We start from the raw sequence: 24,310 nt of genomic DNA, 5'->3' as shown, positions 1-24,310 counted from the left end.
TGGTCACCACAGTGTCTTTGGTGACAAAAATTTTTCTAGGATGGTAGAGTTTTTAGCAACTAGAACAGATGTGAAGACACAAGATGCTGCGTGGCATGGCATCTCTCCTCTCAGGATCTTTATGAAATGTACTTACTTTACAAGATTGTTTTTAATTTTCAGGTGGTTTGAACCATTTGTCATTCAGTGGCTGGATGAAAATGAGGATGTCTCAATGGAATTTCTTCATGGAGCACTAGAAAGAGACAAAAAAGATGGGGTGAGCCTTTAGTTTTTAAAGAAAAGAATAAAGAACGTATTAAGACAGTTATTTAGTATTGCAAAACCAGAAGTACATTTGGTCCCACAGTATCCTTGTTAGACCTCACAAGATACACCGTCAGTAACGGTTCTTGGAAGATAACCCTATGGACAAATTCCTGCTCTAATTCCATCTGCCTAAATTCCCCATAGACTTCAGTCTATGATTTCACTAAACTCTGATGTGATATTGATGTCATGAAAGAGAATTTTGTTTTTATTTTTAAGAGGCTTGAAAGTAATAGAAATGTTAAAAGCCACATTTCTCAGTATTATCAGTGAGACTTTTTTTTAAATTTATTTCTTATTTATTACTTTTTATGACTCTAGGAAGAATTTCCAGTGTAAGAAAATCAGTTAATACAGTTCTGATCTCTGAACAAGTGTTAACTCATTTGAATGTTTCTCTCTAGTTTCAGCAAACATCAGATCATGCCCTCTTCTCTTGTTCTGTGGTTGATGTCTTCACACAGCTCAATCAAAGCTTTGAGATTATTAGGAAACTGGAGTGTCCTAATCCAGAAGCACTATCTCATTTAATGAGAAGGTTTGCAAAGGTAAAGTAAAATGAATGCATCTCAACTAAGCCTCAGAGAGAGTGACATTGTGTTGCCATGTACTTAAAAGCTAATTCCAATGTTGTTTGGAATCAATCTCTTCTATCTCTGACTGGGATCCCTAGAAAGACACGCTGTCTGTGGCTTAAGACTGTTTTTCATCTACTTTGTCAAAATCACTTACCAGTTTGAGAAGTTCTATCCTCTCTGAGATTTCATATTTATATATGTTAGACAATCAATTACTATTCTTGCTAAGCACTGATTACAATTCCATTAATGGAGCAATTCAGTGAAATGCAGTTATGTAATTACAAGGGAAGGAAAAATTCAAGGTATGGCAATAAAGTATTGCTGGTTGAAGCCCTGAGGTGGTAGTTCTTATTCATCTGCTGTTTGATAAACTCAGCTGTGTTAGTCCAGCTTTCTATTTGGATTGTAACATTTCCTCACAAGCTTTAGATTTCCATTATAGTCCTGATGGCTTTAAAAAAGTTTGCATTTACATTTATTCCTGTTCTTCAATTGCCACAGTTTTCCATTTGCAAACAAAGTTCCTATTTACATTATTATTTTAAGATAAGCTCATATTTCCAGGCTTTGAACAGTGCTCCCTTGGTTTTATTTTTCCATTATATTTTTAATCTATGCATTGTCACCCTAGAGGGTTTTTTGAGCTTGCTATTGTTCCATTAAGTATGTAGCACATTGCAAGGAGTAGAGCTCTCAATGCTTCTCAAAAACAGTATGACTAAAATTAAAGTATCTCTGCTATTGAAGATTACATTCCATTAAGAACAACCCACCATCTGTTGTGCGGGGATTTGAAAATGTGCTTACAGGACTGTTTACATTATATCTAAAAAAACCACTATATACTAAATGTGTAAGGACCTGCAAAATCTGTAATTTATATAAACCTCCTTTTTTGTGTTTTTTTAATTATTTTTGTTTTACATGATGAAATTTACCATTTAAAAGATTCTTCTCCTCTCCTAGACTATCAACAAAGTGCTTCTTCAGTATGCTGTAATTATTTCAAATTACTTCAGCTCATATTGTGATAAAGAAAATGTGGTGAGTAAAAAGCTGTGTTTTGTTTCTGCCTCAGAAATTACCTTTAAATGACTTACTGTACTTTTTGAAAATGTAATCACTTTTGTGTATGAGAAAAAGCATACGGAGGAAAGGATTTTTGTTTTGCTTTGTTTTTTTAATAAGGTCAGCATGTTTTCATAGCTGCTTACATTGCTGTGTAAAAGCTGGAATAGGAGGAATTAGTTAAGAATCCTAGTTAATAATTGAAGTATTAAAGTAGAAAAAAATTTACAAGATGGCCAGAAACACTCCCTGGATAACAGCCTTATACAGTGGTAAATATGGTGAATATATGTTCCTCTTTTTTTCCAAACAGAAGAAAACATTTTTGTTTGAGTTTTCATTTTGCATTGGCTTGCATCTTTTTATCAATTTATTCATTAGAGAGTTTATAGGATCATTGTTCCCTGTACAGGGAGTGTGTGCAGACTTTTCTGCTACTACCACTCACTCTCTGTGCTTTATCCACGCAGCAGTGAGAAGAAAATCATGTGCTATTTTGTTGTCTCACTGCTTACAAGGGACTCCCTAATGAAGGACCAGATTGCCATGGACTCAGAAATAAATGAGATACGGACACTAAAGATGTGGTTAAGCAAATCAAGACGTTACCAATAGCTTAACAGGACCAAGGAAAATTGTTCTTGTAAACTGACTTTTCAGTATCATTGATACTCAATCAAAGCTAGTACTCCCGAGGCAGGCAACATTTAGCACTATGTCTGCTATATTTAGTAGTATGTTGTACAGATGTATCAGTCTACGATTAGATAAATAACTGCAGCACCATCCTCATACTATTCACCTTTAAAAATATAGCCCTTATATAGCTCATACACAGATCTCGGCTATATTTGTCACATCCCTGTGCATGGCTTGAGGACGCGCTCGTTCTTGCCAGTGCTCTCTGTAGTGTGAGCCAGTGTCATAATCTAGAGCTCACCAACATATACACAATAATAGAATTCAGAAAGACATCTATTGCAGCTAAATATCAGTTATTGGTGGTTCTTCTTATAAGCAACATTACAAAAGACTAAAGATTAATTTTTCAGGCCACAGATATATTTGCTAGGAGAGACTTATACCATTCCATTCCTTTTACGCAATTTTGTCTAAACTAGAGTTAATAAATAAAAATACCCAACTCAAAACTTTATTAAGTAGAAGTTTTATATACAAGTTTTTACAGAGGAGTGACGTTTATTTATATAGATGTGTCATGTCTCAGATTTAACTTCCCACTTCAGATATTTTCACCCTTGAAGCCCTTTGCAGTAAACACGTTGAAAAGACTCACTTTAGTAGATAGCCATACAGCTTTCTTCTGGCAGTACTAAATCTTTTCAGTATCGGAAAAGAGTAAAAGCACCAGGCCAAGTTTGGCAATCATTGTGTAAGAAGAATCAGTCTTATAGCTGTAGAAACACTAGGAAACATGCCAGTTATAAAATAGAGTAGACTAGACTAGACTAGACCATTTCAGTTGGAAGGGACCTACAACCATCACCTAGTCCAACTGCCAGACCAATTCAGGGCTGACCAAAAGTTAAGGCATGTTGTTAAGGGCATTGTCCAAATGCCTTTTAAACACTGACAGGCTTGGGGCATCGACCACCTCCCCAGGAAGACTGTTCCAGTGTTTGACCACCCTCTCGGTAAAGAAATGCTTCCTAATGTCAAGCCTGAACCTCCCCTGATGCAGCTTTGAACCATTTCCACGAGTCCTGTCACCGGATACCAGTTGATATATGATAAACCAGCACACCATATTGCCAGGTTTTTTCCCCATAATCTAGCAGGATGTAAATCTTCATGTATTTTTAACTTTACAGATACACCTTCTACGTATTCCTTACCTATCCCCCATCCAGGGCAAATACAGAGCTGAAAAGAACACAACACTCTCTCTCCCCGGTATGGAGGAGTGAATGCATTACACGTCTTCTACTTTAATGTTAATCAGTCCAAACCAAGCTTCATCTAAAATAATGTCTCTGTATTTGACCCAATATGAGCCGTAACTATTCTCAAAACTTAATGTAAAAAAGAAATAAATTTTGTAGCTATATTTTTCCATTTCTTTCAATTTAATGCTAATATTAAATAAAGCTTACTGCTCACTCGAAGAAATCAGTTTTAATACATAGCGTTGAGTCATTGATTCAAACTGTTTTTGTAGTCTTTTGGCCTGTCCAATGGGATTTTTTTAATTGTTGGAGTGATTGATTTCTGAAGTTGCCCTGGTATGCCAATCTTTATTAAAGCTTTAGATGGAGTTATCTCATTATGATATAAAGTATTACATCAAATGCCTTTGGGGGACATAACTTATTTTTAACAGAAGCTACATCTTTGAAATATATACTTTTAGCTTAATAAAAGACCACTTGATTTGATGATCTCAATTATATTAAAAGTCTATCTCCTGCATTAGAGTTGACAGAAGAGATTAAAACAAATACATTTTATGATTAAAGTTAGATTTTTGGCATTATTTTTCAAGTAAATACCTCTACTATTTTTATTAAATACTATAAAATGTGCACATAAACTGTTCAAATAAAAGCATACCAAAGGTGCTTTTCATAAAGATATGCATCTAATGTAAAAACATCCTCTTATCTTCCACCTCCTGTCAGAGTTTGCAAACAAACCTGGTTTTATGTATTGTACTTGCCACTCAATTTTATGTGTTGTTGCATCTGGCTGATTCCTGTAAATTGCTGCAAAGAGTATTTGGAAGAACAAGGTGATAATGAAATAATAAGATGAGAATGTTTTTAAGCTCTGGTTCTGTTATTTACTGACAGCAATTGAAATTTTTCCATTGAGCCAAGGTTTGCTTAGGCTCTGAAAGAGCAACCTTACCTAGCCTCAAAGGAAACTTTGAAAACTGCCTCAGTATGAAGTATTTATCTCACAGCTTCAGTATATTGCCAAAGGCATTTGCACTTGTTTTTAACAAAAGAACCAAGACGTTATATTCAGCTACTTATTCCTCCATCAGAAATCATAATCATTGATTTGTGATATTGCAGATAATTTCCAGAATAATGAATATGTCAGAAGAGAGGAGATAGGAGAGGAGGACACAGTCTTAATGATCATAAATTAATAGAAAGTAGATAAACAAATAGAAGAAGTGGGAGTTGTGGATTTTTCAAGAGACAGGAAGAGAGGTGATATTTCAACCTTTATACAAAGCCAGCTGTCTTTTGCAGGAGGCCAAATAGCATGCTTCACTGGGAAGCAGTAATGTAAGTATTAAGAAGTTAGATCAAATTTCTTTTTTTTCCTTCGGTTGAGAAGGACTCTGACACCAAATTCCTTTGAGAGTAATGTAGAACTAATTAAAGCTAAATTGTGTTATTGATCTTTTGAATACCAAAATCTAATGCCACCATGTTTCAGCACTACATTGGAACATGCTATTAACTAGAAAGGTACAAATGAGTATCAATCACTATAATCATTCCATCACCTTCTTGTTGTCTGAAAAAAGTATATGTGTTTTATTGAAATGCGTTACTTCAGTGTGTAAATTAATCCAGTCTTGCCCTAGAACACACTGACCTTGGCCAACCAGAACTCTTTTAGCAAGTACGGTCTTATTGCTTCCCCTGCACCATACCAAACTGGCATATAATGTCATCAGAGTACACAAAATTCTAGTAATAGATCCTTTCTTCCATAATTTTGTAATTAGCTGCTTAATTTTATCCATGTTTTACTTTTTACCTTATATTTATCCAGCAATCACTGTCTTTTATACTGTGGCTCTGTGTTCTGCCTTAAAACAATGAGCTTAAACAGCAATATTTTTAGACTAAAATAATATGTTTACAAAATTATATTTCCTAATTCATTCTCCAACTTTTCAAGCAATGCAAAATGTACATTTCTGAAATATTATTCTGTTATCAACAGAACTGTCTGTTGATTTATTCAAATACTTAAGCATCAGCCATTATCTGGGTTACAGTGCTGTCGCAGTTTTCTGAAAAGACTGGGTCTAGAAAGCAATCTGGCATTCCCTTTCCCCCAGTCTATTTTCACTCCCAAAGTACTTTGATCATTATTGTGTCTACTCTCAAAGAGACGATAATGTACTACTTGCATTAATCCACCAGATGTAATTTTATTTAGTATGACCAGCGACTACATGGGCTATAAGGTTCAGGACGTGAAGTACTGGGATCTGAAAACTGCCCAGCTGGTTGGGAGAAGGTGTTCAGTTTCCTGTGGGGCAAGACTGTCTTAAGGGCATAATGGGCGGTCACTGGCTGAGTGGGTTTGCTGACTGGGCAAAGAGGAGTGTGAATTAAAGAAGGAAGGGGAGGCAGCAGTGGTCGGGAACCTGAGATCCTCCTCTGAAAAACACAGTTGCGTGAATGTAGGGCTGCTGAAGAACTGGTCTTCAGCCCAGAGGCTGCGAATACACATATTCATACATAAAAGGAACATAACATGCACATTCTCACATTTGATGCTCTCTTTGTAGCCCTGTATCTTGATGAACAACATTCAACAATTAAGAGTCCAGCTTGAGAAAATGTTTGAGTCCATGGGAGGAAAGGAGGTGAGTCATATTTCTTTCCTGGTTCATTCAGAGTTCCTTAGAGATCATTAGCATCATGTTTTCAACCTAGTCACAGCCTTCACTTCTGCTTGCAAAGAAAATCAAAATGTTCTAAAAAAAAAAAAAAAAAAAAAAGCCTACAAGAACTATTTAATGTCCTGACAATTCTAGAAAGACCTAACACTATTTCACAGAAACATGCTAATGATCTGTAAAGTTCAACCAGCACTGGGTGTTTTGTGTTGTAATCTGTAGTGCCAGCTTTATTTTAATGTTTGTAATGGACTATACTTTGCTTTTTTATGTATTGGTACGTTTTGCCTGTATCTGAAAATTTTGTAGAACATGTGCTTTGTGCTTTGTCTGTAATGTGTCATGTCTTTGTCTAATGCCTTTGACTTGCAATCCACTGAGCAGAAGAAAGAAGGAGAGAGATTCTCTTATGAGGTTTGTGATAGTAAGCATCTTTTATTATTCCTGACCATATTTTCTAAAGCTAAGAACAGTCACATTTCCTACTAATTTCCATTGATGCATTTGTGTAATTCCCTATAATCTAAAATCAAAAAGAGCTATGCTTGGGCATCTAGTCAACACTCTAAATTGAAAAGTTTTACTAGACAGTCTTTCAGAATTTCTAAAAAATCTATAAAACATTTTTTACGTGCATTTTTCAGTATCTGAGGGCCTGCTTGTTTTCAAGATTTGGCACCATTTCACCAAAAGCTGCTACTCAACAGTTCAGAACATGCTTAGCTTTATCTTCTTTTATATTTCAGAAGACTTAAAAGTGCCTGAAGTCCTGTCAACAGTAAAAGGACATAAGCATGTGCTTCAATACTTTGTTGATTGTAGTCTTTGACTATTTTGAAAACTAATGAAGAAATTAACATCTTTTCAAGCTATAGAATCCTGTCTTCTTGTTAAAAAGCAATGTTTAGATCATGAATATACCATCCTTATTATCAGTAGCTGGCTTTAAAAAAGAAGTTACACATACATCAGCTTTTTCTTGTTGAGACTGTAGTTTGATAGTTTCACAAAACTTTGATCTAATGTGACCACACTATAGAGAGAATTGGAAAATCCATTATTTCATATTTCCACATCCACAGTGGGACGCTGCAGAGGTAAGATAGTCCCGTGACATGCAATGAATAACACCTTCCAAATGAACCTACAGATTAACTCCAAGGTGAGGAGGTTTTGTTGAGCTAGTAATAGCTTCTTGAAGCCGCCATGGCAAAAATACTGCCTGCTCCAGAGAACGTGAAATAAACTTCTGCAGCCTTGTCATCACTGAAAATTTCATATCAAACTTTAAAAATATATATTTATCATCCAGACGTGGCTATGATTTTTGTGGTTACTATTAATCCCCTTTAACTCTCTGAATATTACAAATAATCTTGTCTTCCATTCTCTTATGTTCTGTGCAAAGTACTTTTGTATTAAGGTCTTGGATCCAATCCTACATGTTGAATGTCATGAATCATAAAAACAGCTAAGTGTCCATAAATCCTGATGAAGACAAGGGCAGAGGAAAGCTGAATAGCACTTTATGTCTGTATCTATCAAATTATTTTCAAATCAGAATATTTTCTTGAATCTCCAAAATGTTCCATTTTCCTCAGGAAAATATTAGTTTTCCTTTTCCTCCCAATAGCTTATATAATTTAAAAAAAAAAAAAAATTAAGATTTTTCATAGCAGTTTTCTTTCAAAATCTCTCATCACTTCTCATCCTTTTTGCTTTCCCTTTATGTCTGTATCTATCAAATTATTTTCAAATCAGAATATTTTCTTGAATCTCCAAAATGTTCCATTTTCCTCAGGAAAATATTAGTTTTCCTTTTCCTCCCAATAGCTTATATAATTTAAAAAAAAAAAAAAATTAAGATTTTTCATAGCAGTTTTCTTTCAAAATCTCTCATCACTTCTCATCCTTTTTGCTTTCCCTTCTGGTGTTAATGAGGATGAATTATTAAGGGTGTTACACTAACAAAGCAATATTTCCTACAAATGTGGTGCAACATGCAGCTCTTGGAGAGAATTCAGAGGTATTTTTCTAAAATCCCTTTGTTAGGTACCTTAAGTGCATCTCTGATTCATGGTCTAAGAAAAAAGATCTAAAAAATACATTCAAAGTCTTGTTTGTTTCTCAGTAGGGGAATTTCTTGAAGAAAAATACATTCACGTTCCATTTTTTTTGTCACCCGTATCAAAGTGCCCCTAAAAAGTTTGTCCTCAAACTGGAATACTTATTCCCCTGCCTATTCCAAGAGTATAAATGCTAATGGCCAATTTGCCTTATTGAACTGTTACGTATAAGAAACAAAGCCAGCAATAAAGTCTGTAAGCAGTTTCCTTTCAGGGAGAAAATAGTTTAATATTTTGCTTGTGGAGGGTATAAAAAGTCAGATGGTTTTCAGCAGAATAATGAGACCCATTTCAGTTGAAGCAAAACTAATTCTAAGAAAAATTAAATGCTGTTAATCTCCTCAGTGTCACATTGTGAGCAGTATATCTTTCAAATTATGCAGTCAAAATACCACAATCAAGCAGCAGTCCCTATGTTCGGAGTGGGCCTATTGCATGTTGCAGCGCAGGGAGCTCTATAAATAGAGAAAAAGCGGGGCTCTCAGCTCTCCTGCCATTAACATAAAATAGTCTGAACAACATGAGTTTCTGTATTAACTCTCCTCTTCTGCTGTAGCCAAGCAGGAAGGGTACTTAAAAAAACTATGTAAATGAGATCAGTCTGCCATAGTAAAGTGGGATCGAACCAACTGTCTTGTCTTTTTTAAAAATCAAGTCCAAAATCATGGGAACAGATTGTCATAATGTAGAATTTTGGTTTAGCTCCTGTTTGTTTTGTCCAAAAGGAGTGCATACATTTGCACTAAATCATTTTTTCGTGTCTGACAAGTTGGAAGCTGATAAAAGGGAAAGAAAAAAAAGTTAATGCTTGTGTTGCTTTTCACCAGATAGCAGAACATGGCAGAAATGAGTTACAGCAATTAGGTGGGGAAAAAAAAAAAAGGTGGAAAGCAAAAGCAGGTTGTTTACATACAACAGTATTATACTGACTGTAGCTAAAGCATATTTCCACTGCAGTAAGTTCAGTTCCAACTTTACATGTAATGCTTAGGAATTCCTATAGGAATCTATGTGTGGTCCTAAAGACTTTGGTGGGATGACAGAGGCCCAGACTTAAGCAGAATAGCTCTGAAGTGTCCATCTTTAAATCTATTAAGTCAGAGGCATAAGTGTTTAGAGCAGTGGCAGCCAAACACCTCAAAATGGGATTCACTGTACCTAGGTAGTCGGGTGGGGAGGTGGAGGAGGGATGATGTCTATCAGAGACAAAAAGAACCACTAAAGGGATGGATCTGATAAATACCTCTATCCTCCCTAGATGCACATACAATATGCAAAACTATTTTCTGAAAGGAAGTAATCAGGTGGCCCCATTAGGAAACTATAAGCAGTTAGATCTGTGAAATTGCAGATAAATGGAATTCCAATTAAAGAGGTTCCCTTTAACTCATGCAAAAGTAATTTGCATCTCTGTAGTTTTCTGTAGAAACACTACCAAATTTGCAGTTAACGAGATTATGTCCGTACTAGCACACATTAAATTACAGCATGGAATAGCTCAATCTAACGCATTATGTCGAAAGCAGCCAAATTCATCAGATCTTTAACTCTTTTCCAAGGCTTGTATGTATAAAAAATTTCACAGTTTTAGACAGGCAGCATTTGGAAACAGTGATGTTCAAATATTTCTTATTTTTTCAGCTGTTCAGCAAAAGTATTCTCTGCTTTTGTTTAGCATTCAGAAAAAGTCAAACTTCTAATTATCTATTTAATAATCCATAATTAACCCATCTTATGAAGTGTGCCAACACATTTATGAGTATGTTCTGTTGTGGGTAAAAATTAACTCTATTATTTAAGAAGATGGTAAAATAACAGAAATATTTATGAACCTAAGAAAGCCAAGCAAATTAAGAATTGGTAGAAAAGTGTGATTTGCACGTTAACAGGTTAATAACATTTCCACTACTGAAGTAAGTTTGCTCTTTAAAAAAATCCAGATTTTGACACCTGAGCAACCTACCAATGTATTTTAAGACTAGCCCACACATGCTGTGAGCTGTAAATAGAACCCAAGAAGCTAAGGGATTAAATGGTCTTTTCTCTCTTTCAATTCTTAAATTAGATATGGCACATTAATGACACTCATCTTTTTTTCTCCCAACAATAATCTGCTCAGTTAGGGCTTTTTTTCTTTTATTTTCCTGAAAAATTCAGGCATGGGTTTTTTTTCCTTCTGCATCAAACTCTATGGAGCAGGTAAGACTTGAGGCGAAAAAGTCCCCAATACTGTAGATACTTCATTTTCATATCTGTGTATGGCTATACAACCTCTTCTCAGATGCTGATCAGCATTGCCTTTTGCCTCTCTTCCATCCTTTCCTTCTGGCTGATTGCACAGTAGGGTAACATTAGGGCTGGGTTAACCCTGTAATTCATCATTTAACCACATCTGGGTGGCTGAGATTTCTGCAGCTGAGCATGTTTGTATCTATTTACTTAAACTGCTACTAGTAGCAAATAGTATGAAGAATTACAGGTTGCATTTACCTGAGTTCTTATACACCTCCCTTCCCATAATAACTCTGCACTATCCAAAAACAGATTGGCTCATGAAGCAGAGATGGTTGTTTTATCGTTACTCCCTTGCTAGTAAGTAATCTCAGCCAAATCACAAAAGCTGAGGATTTCTCTTGGTCACTGGAAAGCCTTAGATAAATGAATTAATCTCTTCATCACTGATTTGCCTCACTGGGAAACTTGCCTCCTTTACACAGCAGTTTTGAGAGCTATGTGTTACTGTCTCAAGTAGTGAGTGTTGTGATGTCAACCTGCATAAGTCGTGCAGCTTGTCCATTAAGCCAAACCATTTGCACAGTGCTATAGTGCATTTCCCACACAATACTTTCCTAAGAATAAGCAAACCTGGTATAAAATGTGTTAGCAGGAGTTGTTCAAACCATTGCTGAAATAATAGATCCTTCTAAAGCACAAATAAAATTCCTTTTTGAGCTTGTTGCAAAACTGTGATGTTTTTAAAATTTAGTGTAGTCATGTTGTGAACTACAGCCTTTTAGAATATTTAAGAGGGAGACAGTAACACTTCCTACTTCTACAGAATTTTTTTTTTCAAATATTCTATTTTTTAAGTAAAGCATCATAGCTGAACATATTTTTCATATTAAAAAATTAGTGGATTAATTTACACATAAAAGATAAGATATACAGAAGATAATCTATACTAGTTAGTGTGTGTGATGCGCAGAGGTACCAAAAGCTGACTTACCTTATCTCCACTGCACAAGGCCACCCTAGAACCATCTTTACCAGTGGTGAAGTCCCCCCAGAATTTCATAGTATAGAACCATCATAATAGTTCCCATCTTAGCTGTACCATATCAGAAAAAAAAGTGAGTCATGGCTGTGGTATATTTGGATGATGCCAGTCAAGGGCTGATGCCTGAGGATCCTCTGATTTGCCCTGGGAACTCACTAGCACATAGAGGGCGCATGGTAAAATAAATGAAAAGTGCACATTTTAGTCCTGGTGGGACACTCAAATTGCCGTATTTTCCAGTAGCTAAACAAAAATAACAGTAGCATTTAAAAATCTTGCTAACATATTCTTAGTCATCACATCACCAGGTGCCTAGCACCTGGATGGTCAGCCCGCATACCTCTTTATATTCCACTCCTCCCTATGACACTGCATTAATAAGCCTGAGCATGTGTATACACAAGGCTGGATGTCCTGCCAGATGCCTCCAGCTGTGCACACACAAACTTGTTCATGCAATTTGTGAGCACAAAGCCCTCTAAAATGTCTAGCACTTGCATGCACCTTTCTATAATGTGTGTTATGTCCGCAGTCTGATATTAGTATTTAGTCCAATTTTGGCCAAACTAAGTCCAATTCCAGGTGAATTTAGAAAATATATTGTGTTTTCTGGTTATCACAACAACCTCTGATAGAAAGTAACTACATTGGCCTTAGTAGTCCCAGTAACAAGATGATTCTCTAGATTGTGCATGACCTGGTAAGAAATTTTGAGTCTTCTGCCTGCCTGGTATTTTTGTGCTTTCTCTGATGTGTATCATGTTCAGTGTGAATACCTGTGTGTTCAGTATTTGTTAAATGTTAATATTCTAGTGATCTTAAATTTGTGTTCTGTATGTATCCCGCCAAAGGAGGCAGTGTAATTCCCTAGTGAAATGCATTTCCTGGAAAAATCTTTGCCTTTCTTAGTAAACTCTATCTTTGTTAACTAATATAGACATTTCAGTAAAATTAGCTTTTTTATCCCTGCTTTTCATATGAAGGAAAACAATCACTTTAAGTGTATGAACTGTCAGAGTGCATCTGCCAGGGAAACTACTAAGACATGAAGTGGAGAAGCAACAAAACTTCTCCAAATGCAAAGTAATTAAAAACTAAATCAGTAAGTAGTCACAGTGTTAAAATATGAGCTGCTCAGATTAGAAAAGTGCTACACATCAGTGAATATCTTCTAAGGGATGTATGGCAATTCCCCTTGTCACCTATTTCAGACTTTTGTCAAAAACTGTAATGAAAATCTTGGATTTTCTATGCTTTTAAACCACACATAACTTTGAAGGAGAGAAAGGATGGTCTAAGATTAGAACACAGTAGATCTTTGAGGGTGTTCCAGAGTTTGTTTTTTCTTTACTTTGCCTTAGAATTTCTGTGTAGTCTCATGTAAGTTATTCAATGTGCTGTGACACAGCTTCCCCTTGTCTCTAAAGTGTGATTAAAAGAGCTGACCTACTGCACCATAGTACTCTGAAGCATCGGATGAAGAATAAGCACTAAACACTACTCATGCAGTTGAAAGATATGAAAATGCAAATAAAGACAGACCTGATTATGTATTCTAAATGCGCAATTTCCTTTGAAATTGTCAGAAGATCTGTATCTGACCTTGCTGCAGAACAGAGCCCAGAATTTGCGGATTATCATTGAAAATCATTCCCTAATGTTGTGATGTAGATAGCTGAAAGACCTGGAACATCAGCTGTTAATTCACATTCAGCTGTTGATCCTGATGATCATCAATCATATCCCACAATGGACTGTAACTATTTTTCCTAAATGCTAAAATCTCAAGGAGACAAAAAGTCAATTTTTTTTTTTATTTGAAAAAGAATGCATAGCAAATAAACAAGTTGCTGATCAATATCAACAGAGTACCTTTTTGATTAAATACCTATGCATGGATCCCCATCTCTGTAAATGTAAAACTATGTTTCTCCCCTGCATTCTTTTTCTTCCTGTGCTTAGCAAACCTGTATCAGAGGTACAGGAGGTGTTCTCCCTGTGCATCAGAATGTCTAGCACTGTGCTTGAATTATGTATGTCTTAATGGCTTTTAGAAACAGAAGTACTGAAATTGAATAGATTCCTTCTCCTCATACTATATCAGTAGAAGCAGCATAGATAGTCTTCAAGCCATCTTTTCCAGTGCTGGCTGTTCTACTTTTATGCTGCATTAGTGGGAATATGGAAACATCTTCCATGCAAATCACAAAAAAAGTACCGATGGTGAAATGCACAAAAAAAAATTAAAAGATGCAAACAACTGCAGTATTTTTAACACAAACACTACATTCTCATGCATCCTTCTCTTGGTATGCCTTGTGAATACCATTTGCCTGATAATGGTAATTCTGTTCTTGTGACTGCCAACACAATTTGCACCATCCCATAGAAAACCATTGTTTAATGGCACAGTTTTGATTTCTAACAATATAAATCTTCATTATTACGATCAAATATTTTCCTTTAAATGGTAATTGGATTTTTGGGCCTACTAAAGCAATCCTGTGTTGTGACAGGTGTTTCCACATTTGGTTTTCCATAGTGCAGTGTACCATTACATATAATTCCTAATTCATTAATTGTATTGGAAAACCCAAAAACATAGTGTATAAGTAAAACATAACATTACTTATCTCTTCACAGTTGGATCCTGAAGCTAGTGTTGTTCTAAAAGAACTTCAGGTGAAACTTAGCAATGTATTGGATGAACTCAGCATAACGTATGCTGCAAGGTAACAAACCCGTTTTACCACAAACCTTAGAGAAATATTCCTGTTCAAAAATCTGCCTCGCTGATTAATCCTGGGTGGTTGTTTGGATGTCCTGAGGTACAGCATGCTTCTGCCCTGATGAAGTGGTGTTCGTTTGTGTGTGTGTATGTGTTTAGACTCTGAAACATATAGCAGTAACCTCACCGTAAAGAAAACTGAAGATGGTCTGTGGGCATGAACGTGCTACAGAGGTGAGGCTGATGGCTTTTGTTCTGTCTTTTGAAAAACAAAAATTGCTGGTTTGTTCTTGCCTGATGCTGCGTTAGACTTTTTTCTCTGACCATGTTTATGATAATTCCCGAGACTGACAGCTTTTTCCAAGTGGCCTGCTTCAACCAGGGATGTCTGCCTATGTTTAGCCTGCTTCAAACGGTCGCTGTGAATGGCTGCCTTGGGTCATTTGCTTGCCTGTGGCTCTGCAAAAATTGTCTACTGAGCCTTATTCTCAAAATCTCTCATTAATCAGAGTGCACACTGCAGTCTTGAATGCATATGGTGCTGTGCCAGCAGTGCCTGTGCTGCACGTTATTTTTGCATCAAATTAGAAAGGAATCTAAGAAAGAGGGATTAGTGCTGTAGTGGTATTCATTAAGTGAAGTCTGTAGTTGCTTATTTAATCCGTCAATGAACCGTCTGGGTGGACAGTGTTCACTTTTTCTGAGTGTGATTTGTTTGTCATATTGTCTTGCTTTATTTTTGCTCCCAGGCCCTGGTTCTCTGATCATTGACAGTGCATGAATATTCTTTCTTCCCAGGGCTTCTTTCTGAATAAGCCAACTATGTTTCTGCAAAAGAAAATGCAGGAATAGCTCAATCTAGGGTATGCTCCAGAGAGCTAGAACATTCCTTATGGGTCAGTTTATTGCTGGGGGGTTGTGAAGTTAACAATGTTAGAAAGATGGCTAATGTCAAGAAAAGCTAATGCATTATTTTGGCTTTTATTGGAGAGACTGGTCCCAAGGATTTACATAAGCAGCTTCAATAGCAGCTTCATGTTGATTTTATCTAGGGCTTTGAAGTGTGTAGGTAAGTACACATCCAAGTGTACTTGGAAAAGTTTCCAATTTTTCCAGTGTTTTCACATGGAGATTTGCGTTGTCTTTCTGTGATTAGCCATGTAGCTGGAACAGCTTACTGCCTAATTATAATCTTTCTTTTCTCTCATAGTAAGTTCTCTTTCACTTCCCTCAAGTTAATCTTTGCCATTTATCTTTTCACATTAATAGGCCTGGTATATTTGTGGCCTCTGTTTTGCATTTCTGTTCATAAACTAATCCTGAACCAATTCAATTAATCATAAATTAATTCATAAACCAAATTACCATGTGTGCAGAGCCTTATTCTGCCTCTGAACTGTTGACTCTGATCAACTGTTGTTCTGGATTGTTTAAATATATTGACCGAAGACTGTATCACATCAATGACGCTACAAGACTGTCAGACACGTTGCTCAAGCAGATCAGTTAGGAAACAGAACAGTTTTCAGAAAAGCTGAACAGATACAACTTGAGCAGCAAGAATTTGTTCACACTGACCTTGAAGTGGAAAAGATTCCTTCCAGGAGGAAAAGTCTAACTACTTCTTAGTGGTTTATTTTGCGAAAGAATATTTTAAACAGTCCAAATGTTTTAGCTCTGTCTAGTAAAGAAGTAAGCAAAGCTTCTGATGGCACTGACTCTGTGTGAAACCTGGGAAAAAGTCAAATTGAGCCAAACAGGGCAAAATCATTTTCTATTTTGTTTTCTGTTTGTCCTCAAGAAGAATATTAAAGCTTGGTTCATATTAACCATCAAGAGAAAAATAATTTATAGTTACCTGTTCCTGTTGTTCTTTCACACCATAAACAACATCTTGAGAAGTTGCTAGCTGATAGTTAACCATTCCCTAAAGTACAGGTTCTGATACATCTATTGCTTTCAGAAAATAATTACTTGGCACCCCTACAAGGGCATGAAAAGCATAATGACAGAATGGAAACAAGGGGGGAGAAAAATCAAAACAGTACATGAATTAGTTATTTGAGCTATAATCCTTAGGAAGAGTTATTTTCCGTCTGTAACACCTGCAGTATCTTGCGTTTGTGAACACATCATTGCAGAAAAGATTTAAATCTTGTTGAAGAACCTGATGCAAAATGATAAATGTTGTTTTCTATCCCAGAATTCTTTCATTTATTTTTTTTTCCCCCCGTCCTGTAGTTTCCAATTTATTATTGAAGATTGTGTAAGACAAATGAGCAATGAACTGAATCAAATGAGAGGAAATGGGAATGCAGCAGCCAATAAGAACAGCGCGGCCATTGATGCCGAGATTGTACTTCGGCCTCTCATGGATTTCCTGGACAAAACGTAAGTGTGGCAGGCTGGTTTGTGTGGCAGATTAGGAACTGGATGCTACAATCAGGCATACTTGGTTTTACCCTGAAGCATCATTAATACCTAGAACCACTTTGTAGTATTTTTAATATCTGTAGTATTCACATGTGTGCAGAATACTATGCTTAACCTGTTTACTTATACTAAGCAATTTCTGCGTAAGCTACGTATTTGCCTTTCTATTTCTCGTCATGTTTTGAGTCATTACAAAGGAGCTAGTGTACGGTTTCTCCTCCACGAGCTGTGGTATAAAGAAGATCTACCTAGTCCTATGTGTTAAGTTACAAGAGGGGCTTGTGTTGCTTTCAAGCAGTATGGTTTTAAATTTTAATTATCTTTGAGTAAAGACATTTACTCCTAGCACAAATCTTGAAGAAAAGCCAAAAGTGTTTGTACACTTACAAGTGCTATCCTAAGCTCATCGTTTAAAAAAATGGGTAAGCTGACTTTTGCCTGTCAGGTTCGGTTCCAGGTTGCCATTTCTCAAAGCTGTCTTCATAGATTCTTTGAGATTTAATTGAATAATGACATAATGGAAACAAAAATGGGTTTTAAATTTCTGTCCGAATAGAAAATATTCCTCACCACAGGAATGTTAAATGGAATTTTAGCGGATGCTAAACCCATGCACAGAAAATAAAGATGTGAAATTTAAAAAAAAAAACCACCACTGCTAGGGAATATCACCTTTCTTACAAATATATATTTATAATAGGATTATAAACATGTCATATTAATATGGTTTGGGTTTTAGTTATTTCCTAATTATGCTTTTATTGATGTGCTTACTAAGAGTAGTAAGAGATGGTAGAAATATGAATTGGCATATTTATGATGTGATATTATAATGACTTTATAGTAATCTTTTTTCACATTAATAGATTAGACATAATTCTGTAAAATTGCCCACATATGCATTTATGTGATATTATTTTGAAATATTTTTTCCTGTGCCTGAAAACTGCAGCACTTTATTCATGACGCTACTTATTCATAGCAATAAATACAAGATGGTTTATGAATATACTCTTAAATAAAGAAAAAAATCTAAGTATATAGATCCTCCAAAAATTTAATTTTACCGTTAGTAATAGATAGTATGATTGCACAGATATGCCAGTATATAGAAATAAATGCTTCCAAATGATAGCCCTGAATTTGCATTAGCTATCAACATCTGGTTCTACATCACAGTAGATAGAAGTATAAGACAACAAGTGAGATGTTTGTGTTTTTATTTTTAAGACATAAACAAATTATATACCAAAACTTTAATTTAGGGGCTTCGAGTGCTAAATGGTATCATCCATCAAACTTTATAACTCATTGTCATTTTTCATTTTTTATAAGTATATATCAGTAATATGTTAAGCAACAAATTGGGTAGTGGAGATTTACATGATTTTATAATCTGCAAGTCTTTTTTTTACCAAAAATATTTAGTGATAATATTGCAAAATAACTAAGCCATTGAGAAATCCTTACTGGTAGAGAAAAGCTAAACCATAATGGCCATTAATCTGAGCATATAGTGATACAGCACCTCTGAAGTCTTAACGCTAGTTTTGGAGACTGGTTTGTGTTTTGTTTTATTCCAGTTTAAGTGTCTCTGCGAAAATCTGTGAGAAGACAGTTCTGAAACGGGTTTTAAAAGAGCTGTGGAAGTTAGTCTTGAACAAAATAGAGAAACAAATTGTGCTTCCACCACTGACGGACCAAACCGTAAGTGTCCCAGCAGTAGTTCACACACGTTATAAAGGATTGTAATAACGTGCTCAATCAGGTGTTTGCCAAGGGGTCTGATACTATCCTTTTCTGTACCTTGACCAGAAGGAATAATATATTGACTGTATGCAGTGTGTTGCTCTCTAGTGTTTCAAAGTAGTGTAGCTAGGTTGCTCTTCTGTAGCTGGTGAGGAAGACCTTGCTGTTTCCTTTACTGCCTGCTCCAACTTGGAACAGTTTTTATGAATGCAGTATAAAAGAAGCCGAATCACTGACTTCGTAATGTGCTTTCATATAAGGGCTTTTAAGTTTGGTTTCTTTTTACTTCATCATGCACAGTAACACCAAGAGTGTTCCTTGCCCTTTCCAGTTGTACCAGGAATTCAATCGCTTCCATTTTTGCACCTCCCAGAAAGTCAGGAATGCTCCATCCCATTCTCCAGTCCTGCCTGCTGTGCCATTCCTCATCTTGAGGCAGCACTTAACATCAGGAAGCTTAAGCCAATTTATCTCTAAAGTTTCAGGGTATTTTAATAGCAGACTTGATAGAGGGTCCTCTTTGGGCAGGACTGCATTTACAGCCTGACAAGAAGAGGGAAGGAAGCTATATTCAATATGGAAAATAGTGCTGCTACACACGAGACCAGTGTGGGTGGTGCCCTGACGTGAACCCTGAGTGGTGACAGAGCCGAGGGCACCGGTAAAACCTGATTCTACCTAAGGATGAAAGAAAAAGAGCCTGGCTTGGAGTGCCTTTTTTAATTGCTTTTTGCTTTTTTGAGGGACTGGGATAACATAAATGTTAAGTCTTCTCATTTTCAATCTTGTCTAGAATAAATTCGCCATCTTTATGACAAGCTAATCATGACATTGCCATAGTGTGCCTTTGGGCAATTTTATACATCCTATGATATCAGTTAAGCTGCTAAAAATCTATTGGTCAGTATCCATACGTTAAAGACATATCATTAAATCATATTATAATATATTAAAGATACATGAAAGAATATTGCTGGAGAGGCAAGAGGAAATCTAATAGAACATTTATAAATGGTGTTAAGGTAGTAATGAAATAACCTGAGCTATTAAAAATTGTAGACTAGAGCTAATCACAAGATCATAGCCAGGACTCCATTCACTGAATTTGTTCATATTTACAATAATGCTCGTGTTTACTATGCATAATTAGAAACAGCTTCTCTTTCAATGAGTGACTGTGTCAAATTTATATTTCTGAGACTTTTAATTTGCTTTTCAAATATTTTGGTGCAAATTTTATCTGTAAATGTGTAAGTAGCATTTGGATTGGGTAACTACATTTCCCATCAGGTGTTAGGAGTATTTATTAGCTTTATGCAGGATCAGTTGTTACACTCTGAATCATAGAACAGCATGCTTCAGAGTTAAGAGGTTTTTCTGTTGCTTTTCCTAATTGGCTGCCAAGAATACAGAATTACCTATCAAAGACTTAGTAAGTCCACTTGGACAATAGCACAATATGTTTCAGTTAGTCAAGATAGTAAAACATCTGTTGAAACATTTCCCCCCAAGAGTTTGAATGTAGACATTTATTTAAAAAATAATAAAAAGATTTTAGTCTTTCAACCATAGTGAAAATAACCTTTGACTGCCAGCTGAACACAGATTTCAGTTCATCTCCCTGAATCTGCAAGCACCTGTTACTGATGCTCAGAAATCACACCAAGCAATAAGCTGTGACACTGACGGGCTGTTAAGCCCATTTCAAACAAGTTTATTCCAATCGTTAGTTTAGCAAGTTGATACTTCATTAAGCTGTGGGTGTACATCTGGAATGCAAAACTTCCGCATTTCAGGGAGAACACAGAAAGGGTGGTGAAGAAGCAGAGGCAAGGAGCCCTCCTCCCCCCTCACCCAGAATGAAGAGTCTTCTGGATGGACGTTAGATTAGTTAGTGGCCAAAGGTAAGAAGGCTTCTGTTTATCAGCCAGTACTGATTAAAGGTAGAGACTGCACCTATCATTCAAGACTCTTTAAGATTATTTTAAATGGTGGCAGCTGGGATTTCCACAGGTGCTTTGCCCCCATTCTTCGTCCACAGACACTTAAGAAACATGAGCCTCTGACTAGAAATTGTCTGCAGCATATTTTTTTTCCAAAGTTTGCTCAACATTTGTATAGTAGAAGATACAATATCTTAAATATAGAGTTTGTAATGATTAAGGAACATGAAAAATAGGTACAAAGATTACTGGATTAGGCTTTCAGAGTGCTTGCAGTATCACATGTGTGTGCTACGCTTCACCAGCTGTTGGGTTTTACTAGTGGTAGCCTCTATATAAAGTGTCCCAGTTGGCAGGCATGGTGAAAGGTGTATAGCTAGTTGTGTTTATTTTGCTACTTCTATTTACTTTTGAACACACAATTAAACAAAATCAATGAAAAGTAGGATACTGTAAGAGAGCTGTTTCCCTTCTGTAGCCTTGACTCTTACTTTCTCTCTGAGGCTGAGAGGCACAGACATTCAGAAGCAGGGTTTGTTTTTAATTTTCATATTTATCTTACCATTCTCACTACTAATAAATAATGAAAATTTAAGCTGCAGTTCTATATTACATCTTTTGCACTTGAACTGTACAGAAGCAAAATTATGTCTGGAAGCTGAAATCTTTTGGAACAGAAAGACTAATGAAAAATTGTTCTGTATTGTGCTGTGTAAGATGGACTGACTTTTTTTTTTTCCTGAAATCCAGACATTTAGAACTATGTCTTGCTGAACTGCCAAGTAATTGCACTAGTAATTATATTTCTTGGCGTAATTGTGATAAAAAATGTGAGAATGGAATTATAGTAGGATTCTGTTTGTCTAAGACAAACCTGTAGGCATTGGCCTTTGGTATCATGCCAGGATTTGGCTATAGTAAAATATTGGTTTAACTTCATAACACTTTGGTATCTTTTCTTAAAAAAAAAAAGGCTTTTGCTTAACAGTATGCTGTTATGCTGTGTGTTAACTCAACTGAGGATTTCACCGTAGACAGCAAAGCTTTTGCAGGTTTCTCAGGGCTGCTCACTTCCCATTACGATTATTTATATTAGCATAGCACCTGAGAGCTATGATTATGGACAGATATCTCATTGACATGCTGTATAAGAACAATCCCAGCCTTAGCTTAAAAATATTAAATACAAAATGAGATAGCAGACAGGAGCACATGAAACCACTATCAACAGAACATGCAATATTTGTATCAAGTATAGGATACTGGAGGGAATCATGCTGCAGGCATCAACTACTTGGCCTTATCAACTGAATGAAAATATGTCTCGTGTAATTGAAATTTTCATTTAGCTTTGCAAAACAGTGACTTTGGCTAATGTCCTAGCAGAAAATAAGATCGTGTTGACATAAAAAGCAAACATGCTGTAGTGAGTCTGTTTCCTGAATTTTCAATGTGATTACAGGGGCCACAGATGATATTCAGTGCAGCCAAAGATCTTGGACAACTGTCAAAACTCAAGGTAATGGAGCCAAATGAAGCTGTGAATGGCTTGCTCTAATGAAAAAAATAGATGAAATATTAGTGACTGTGAGGCCAAGCCTCATGCCTCATTCTTGTGCTTATTTACTATAATAAGATTGAATATGGCAGTAACTGTTCATAGGTGAGTAATGATTTTACAGTTTCATCAAAACCAAATTAAGAATAACAGAGTGTATGTTTATATGCTAAAGTGATCACTAGATGGGTCAAGAAGATGTCATTCCCATATTGCACAACCAGGCCTTAAATATCACAAAAAAATAAATTACAAGATCTTTGTGTTCCCTTCTGGAACCAGTTCTGAAAATACTCTAAGGTGGGACTACTAGTAATTTTTTTTCTGTGTATTACTTATGGTATGTGTTGAAACCTAGCATGTTATCTCTACAATAAACTCATCAGCACTACATTACTGAAGTCCATAATACAATTGATGGAGAGCTTAGACATCTGATACTGGTATCAGTTGTTTGCCAAGCAATTTTGCCATTAGGATTTCAGATTTGGGCAGAAATGTGGTAATTCCTGCTTCTGTGAATAATTGCTTAGTTTGCTAGAGGAGTTAAAATGTTGCCTAAGTAAATCACAGGATGCTTATTTTAGACAAAGATTTCACAGGAGTATTGTCACTTTATGACTCTATTTAACTTATGTTCTAATAGGAAACCCTTTCTTTTTAAACATGGGTCATTTGCAAACATAAGTTAAACTGTCAGGTTCATTAATAAAATGAATTCTTTCAGTATCATCTAATATAATTATTTAAACTTAAAATTTAAACTTTTCACAAAGCCCCCCAGAACAGAGAAATAATATGTTCTAGGAAAAGAAATAAAGCTACACAGATGCTCAGTATTAAACATTGGTTCTTTTTCTCTACAATCTATGTTTTCAAGAGACAACATGATTGCTCTAGGTTATAATTTGTTGTAAAAGAAGTCCAAAGTTGAATTAATCCCTGTTAATCATAGCAGTTTGGGGGGCATTTGTCAGTTTCTTTTGGTTTTTTTTTTTCCGAGAATAGACAGGCCACAACGCTGTCTCTCTTCCAAAATCAACTGCAGTCTTAACTTGCTTTGCAGGACCATGTGATTCGAGAGGAAGCCAGAAGCCTGACCCTGAGGCAGTGTGCAATAATGGAAGTAGCACTAGCTACTATAAAGGTACAGCATTACATGTTTTTCTGTTCTGTGCTGGAATGACCAAGAACATGACTGACATAAACGACAGATTCTAATATAGAATGGTCCCTTAGAAGCATAAAGATCCCTTTAATGTGTCGAGAACCATTTGATCCTCAGCTCCTTGTATCGACTCGAAAGCGAATGTCTAATAGTCTGCTTGCATAAAAGTTAGAAAAATTATTCTACCAGTTGCAGACAGAACATGTTCCCTTAAAGGAATTGGTGGCCAAAGCTTCTCTGATTCTTCTGTTCCTTTACAGTTTAGAGTTAGTGCAGCTGAAGCAGCTGGGCTAAATCCTTATTCTGTTGCAGCATAACCTCTTTTTCTCCCACAAAGGAGACACTGGGCCTGAAAAGTGTGGTTATTCCTAGCTGCGCTCTCCTGCAAACATGTATGACATGTTTTTTATAGCTCACCAGAAATCAAGGCTTTTAATACCATGCATTACTATGCACTATTTTAAATTCAACGTCCAGTTGAATTTATCAACTTTTTACAGTTTGGAATTCACCACCTAATTTAGTGTCACTCCTAAATAATCTGATTTACTTTAAAAATGCCATTTGATTCTACACGTTGGTCCCTTTTCAATGAAAACAAAAAGTCATATTCATCACACACCTGTTAAAAACACTTCTGAATAAATTAATTTTTATGCATTACCAACATCTTGTTGATGTAGATGTTAGTAATGCATAAAACTACTTTAGAAAAAAATCTTATGAGTGCAGTAAATGTTTTACATTAGATTTTTAAA

General features: G+C 35.9%; 1 protein-coding gene across 1 annotated transcript in view; it reads left to right on the top strand.

Annotated features, from left to right (window-relative positions):
- The window catches only part of UNC13C (unc-13 homolog C), a 183,298-nt gene that overhangs the window by 137,245 nt on the left and 21,743 nt on the right, over nt 1-24,310 (top strand). The window contains 9 exon segments of the mRNA XM_009276596.2: nt 163-259; nt 714-857; nt 1,857-1,934; nt 6,460-6,537; nt 14,617-14,705; nt 16,943-17,092; nt 18,718-18,841; nt 22,289-22,345; nt 23,451-23,531. Of these exon segments, the coding sequence (XP_009274871.1) occupies nt 163-259; nt 714-857; nt 1,857-1,934; nt 6,460-6,537; nt 14,617-14,705; nt 16,943-17,092; nt 18,718-18,841; nt 22,289-22,345; nt 23,451-23,531 (898 nt within the window).

Source organism: Aptenodytes forsteri, unplaced genomic scaffold (genome assembly GCF_000699145.1).
Source record: "Aptenodytes forsteri isolate BGI_AS27 unplaced genomic scaffold, ASM69914v1 Scaffold1, whole genome shotgun sequence".
NCBI classification, from domain to species: domain Eukaryota; kingdom Metazoa; phylum Chordata; class Aves; order Sphenisciformes; family Spheniscidae; genus Aptenodytes; species Aptenodytes forsteri.
The sequence above is the reverse complement of the archived record's forward strand: the minus strand, read 5'-3'. Positions and strand labels throughout refer to the sequence as shown.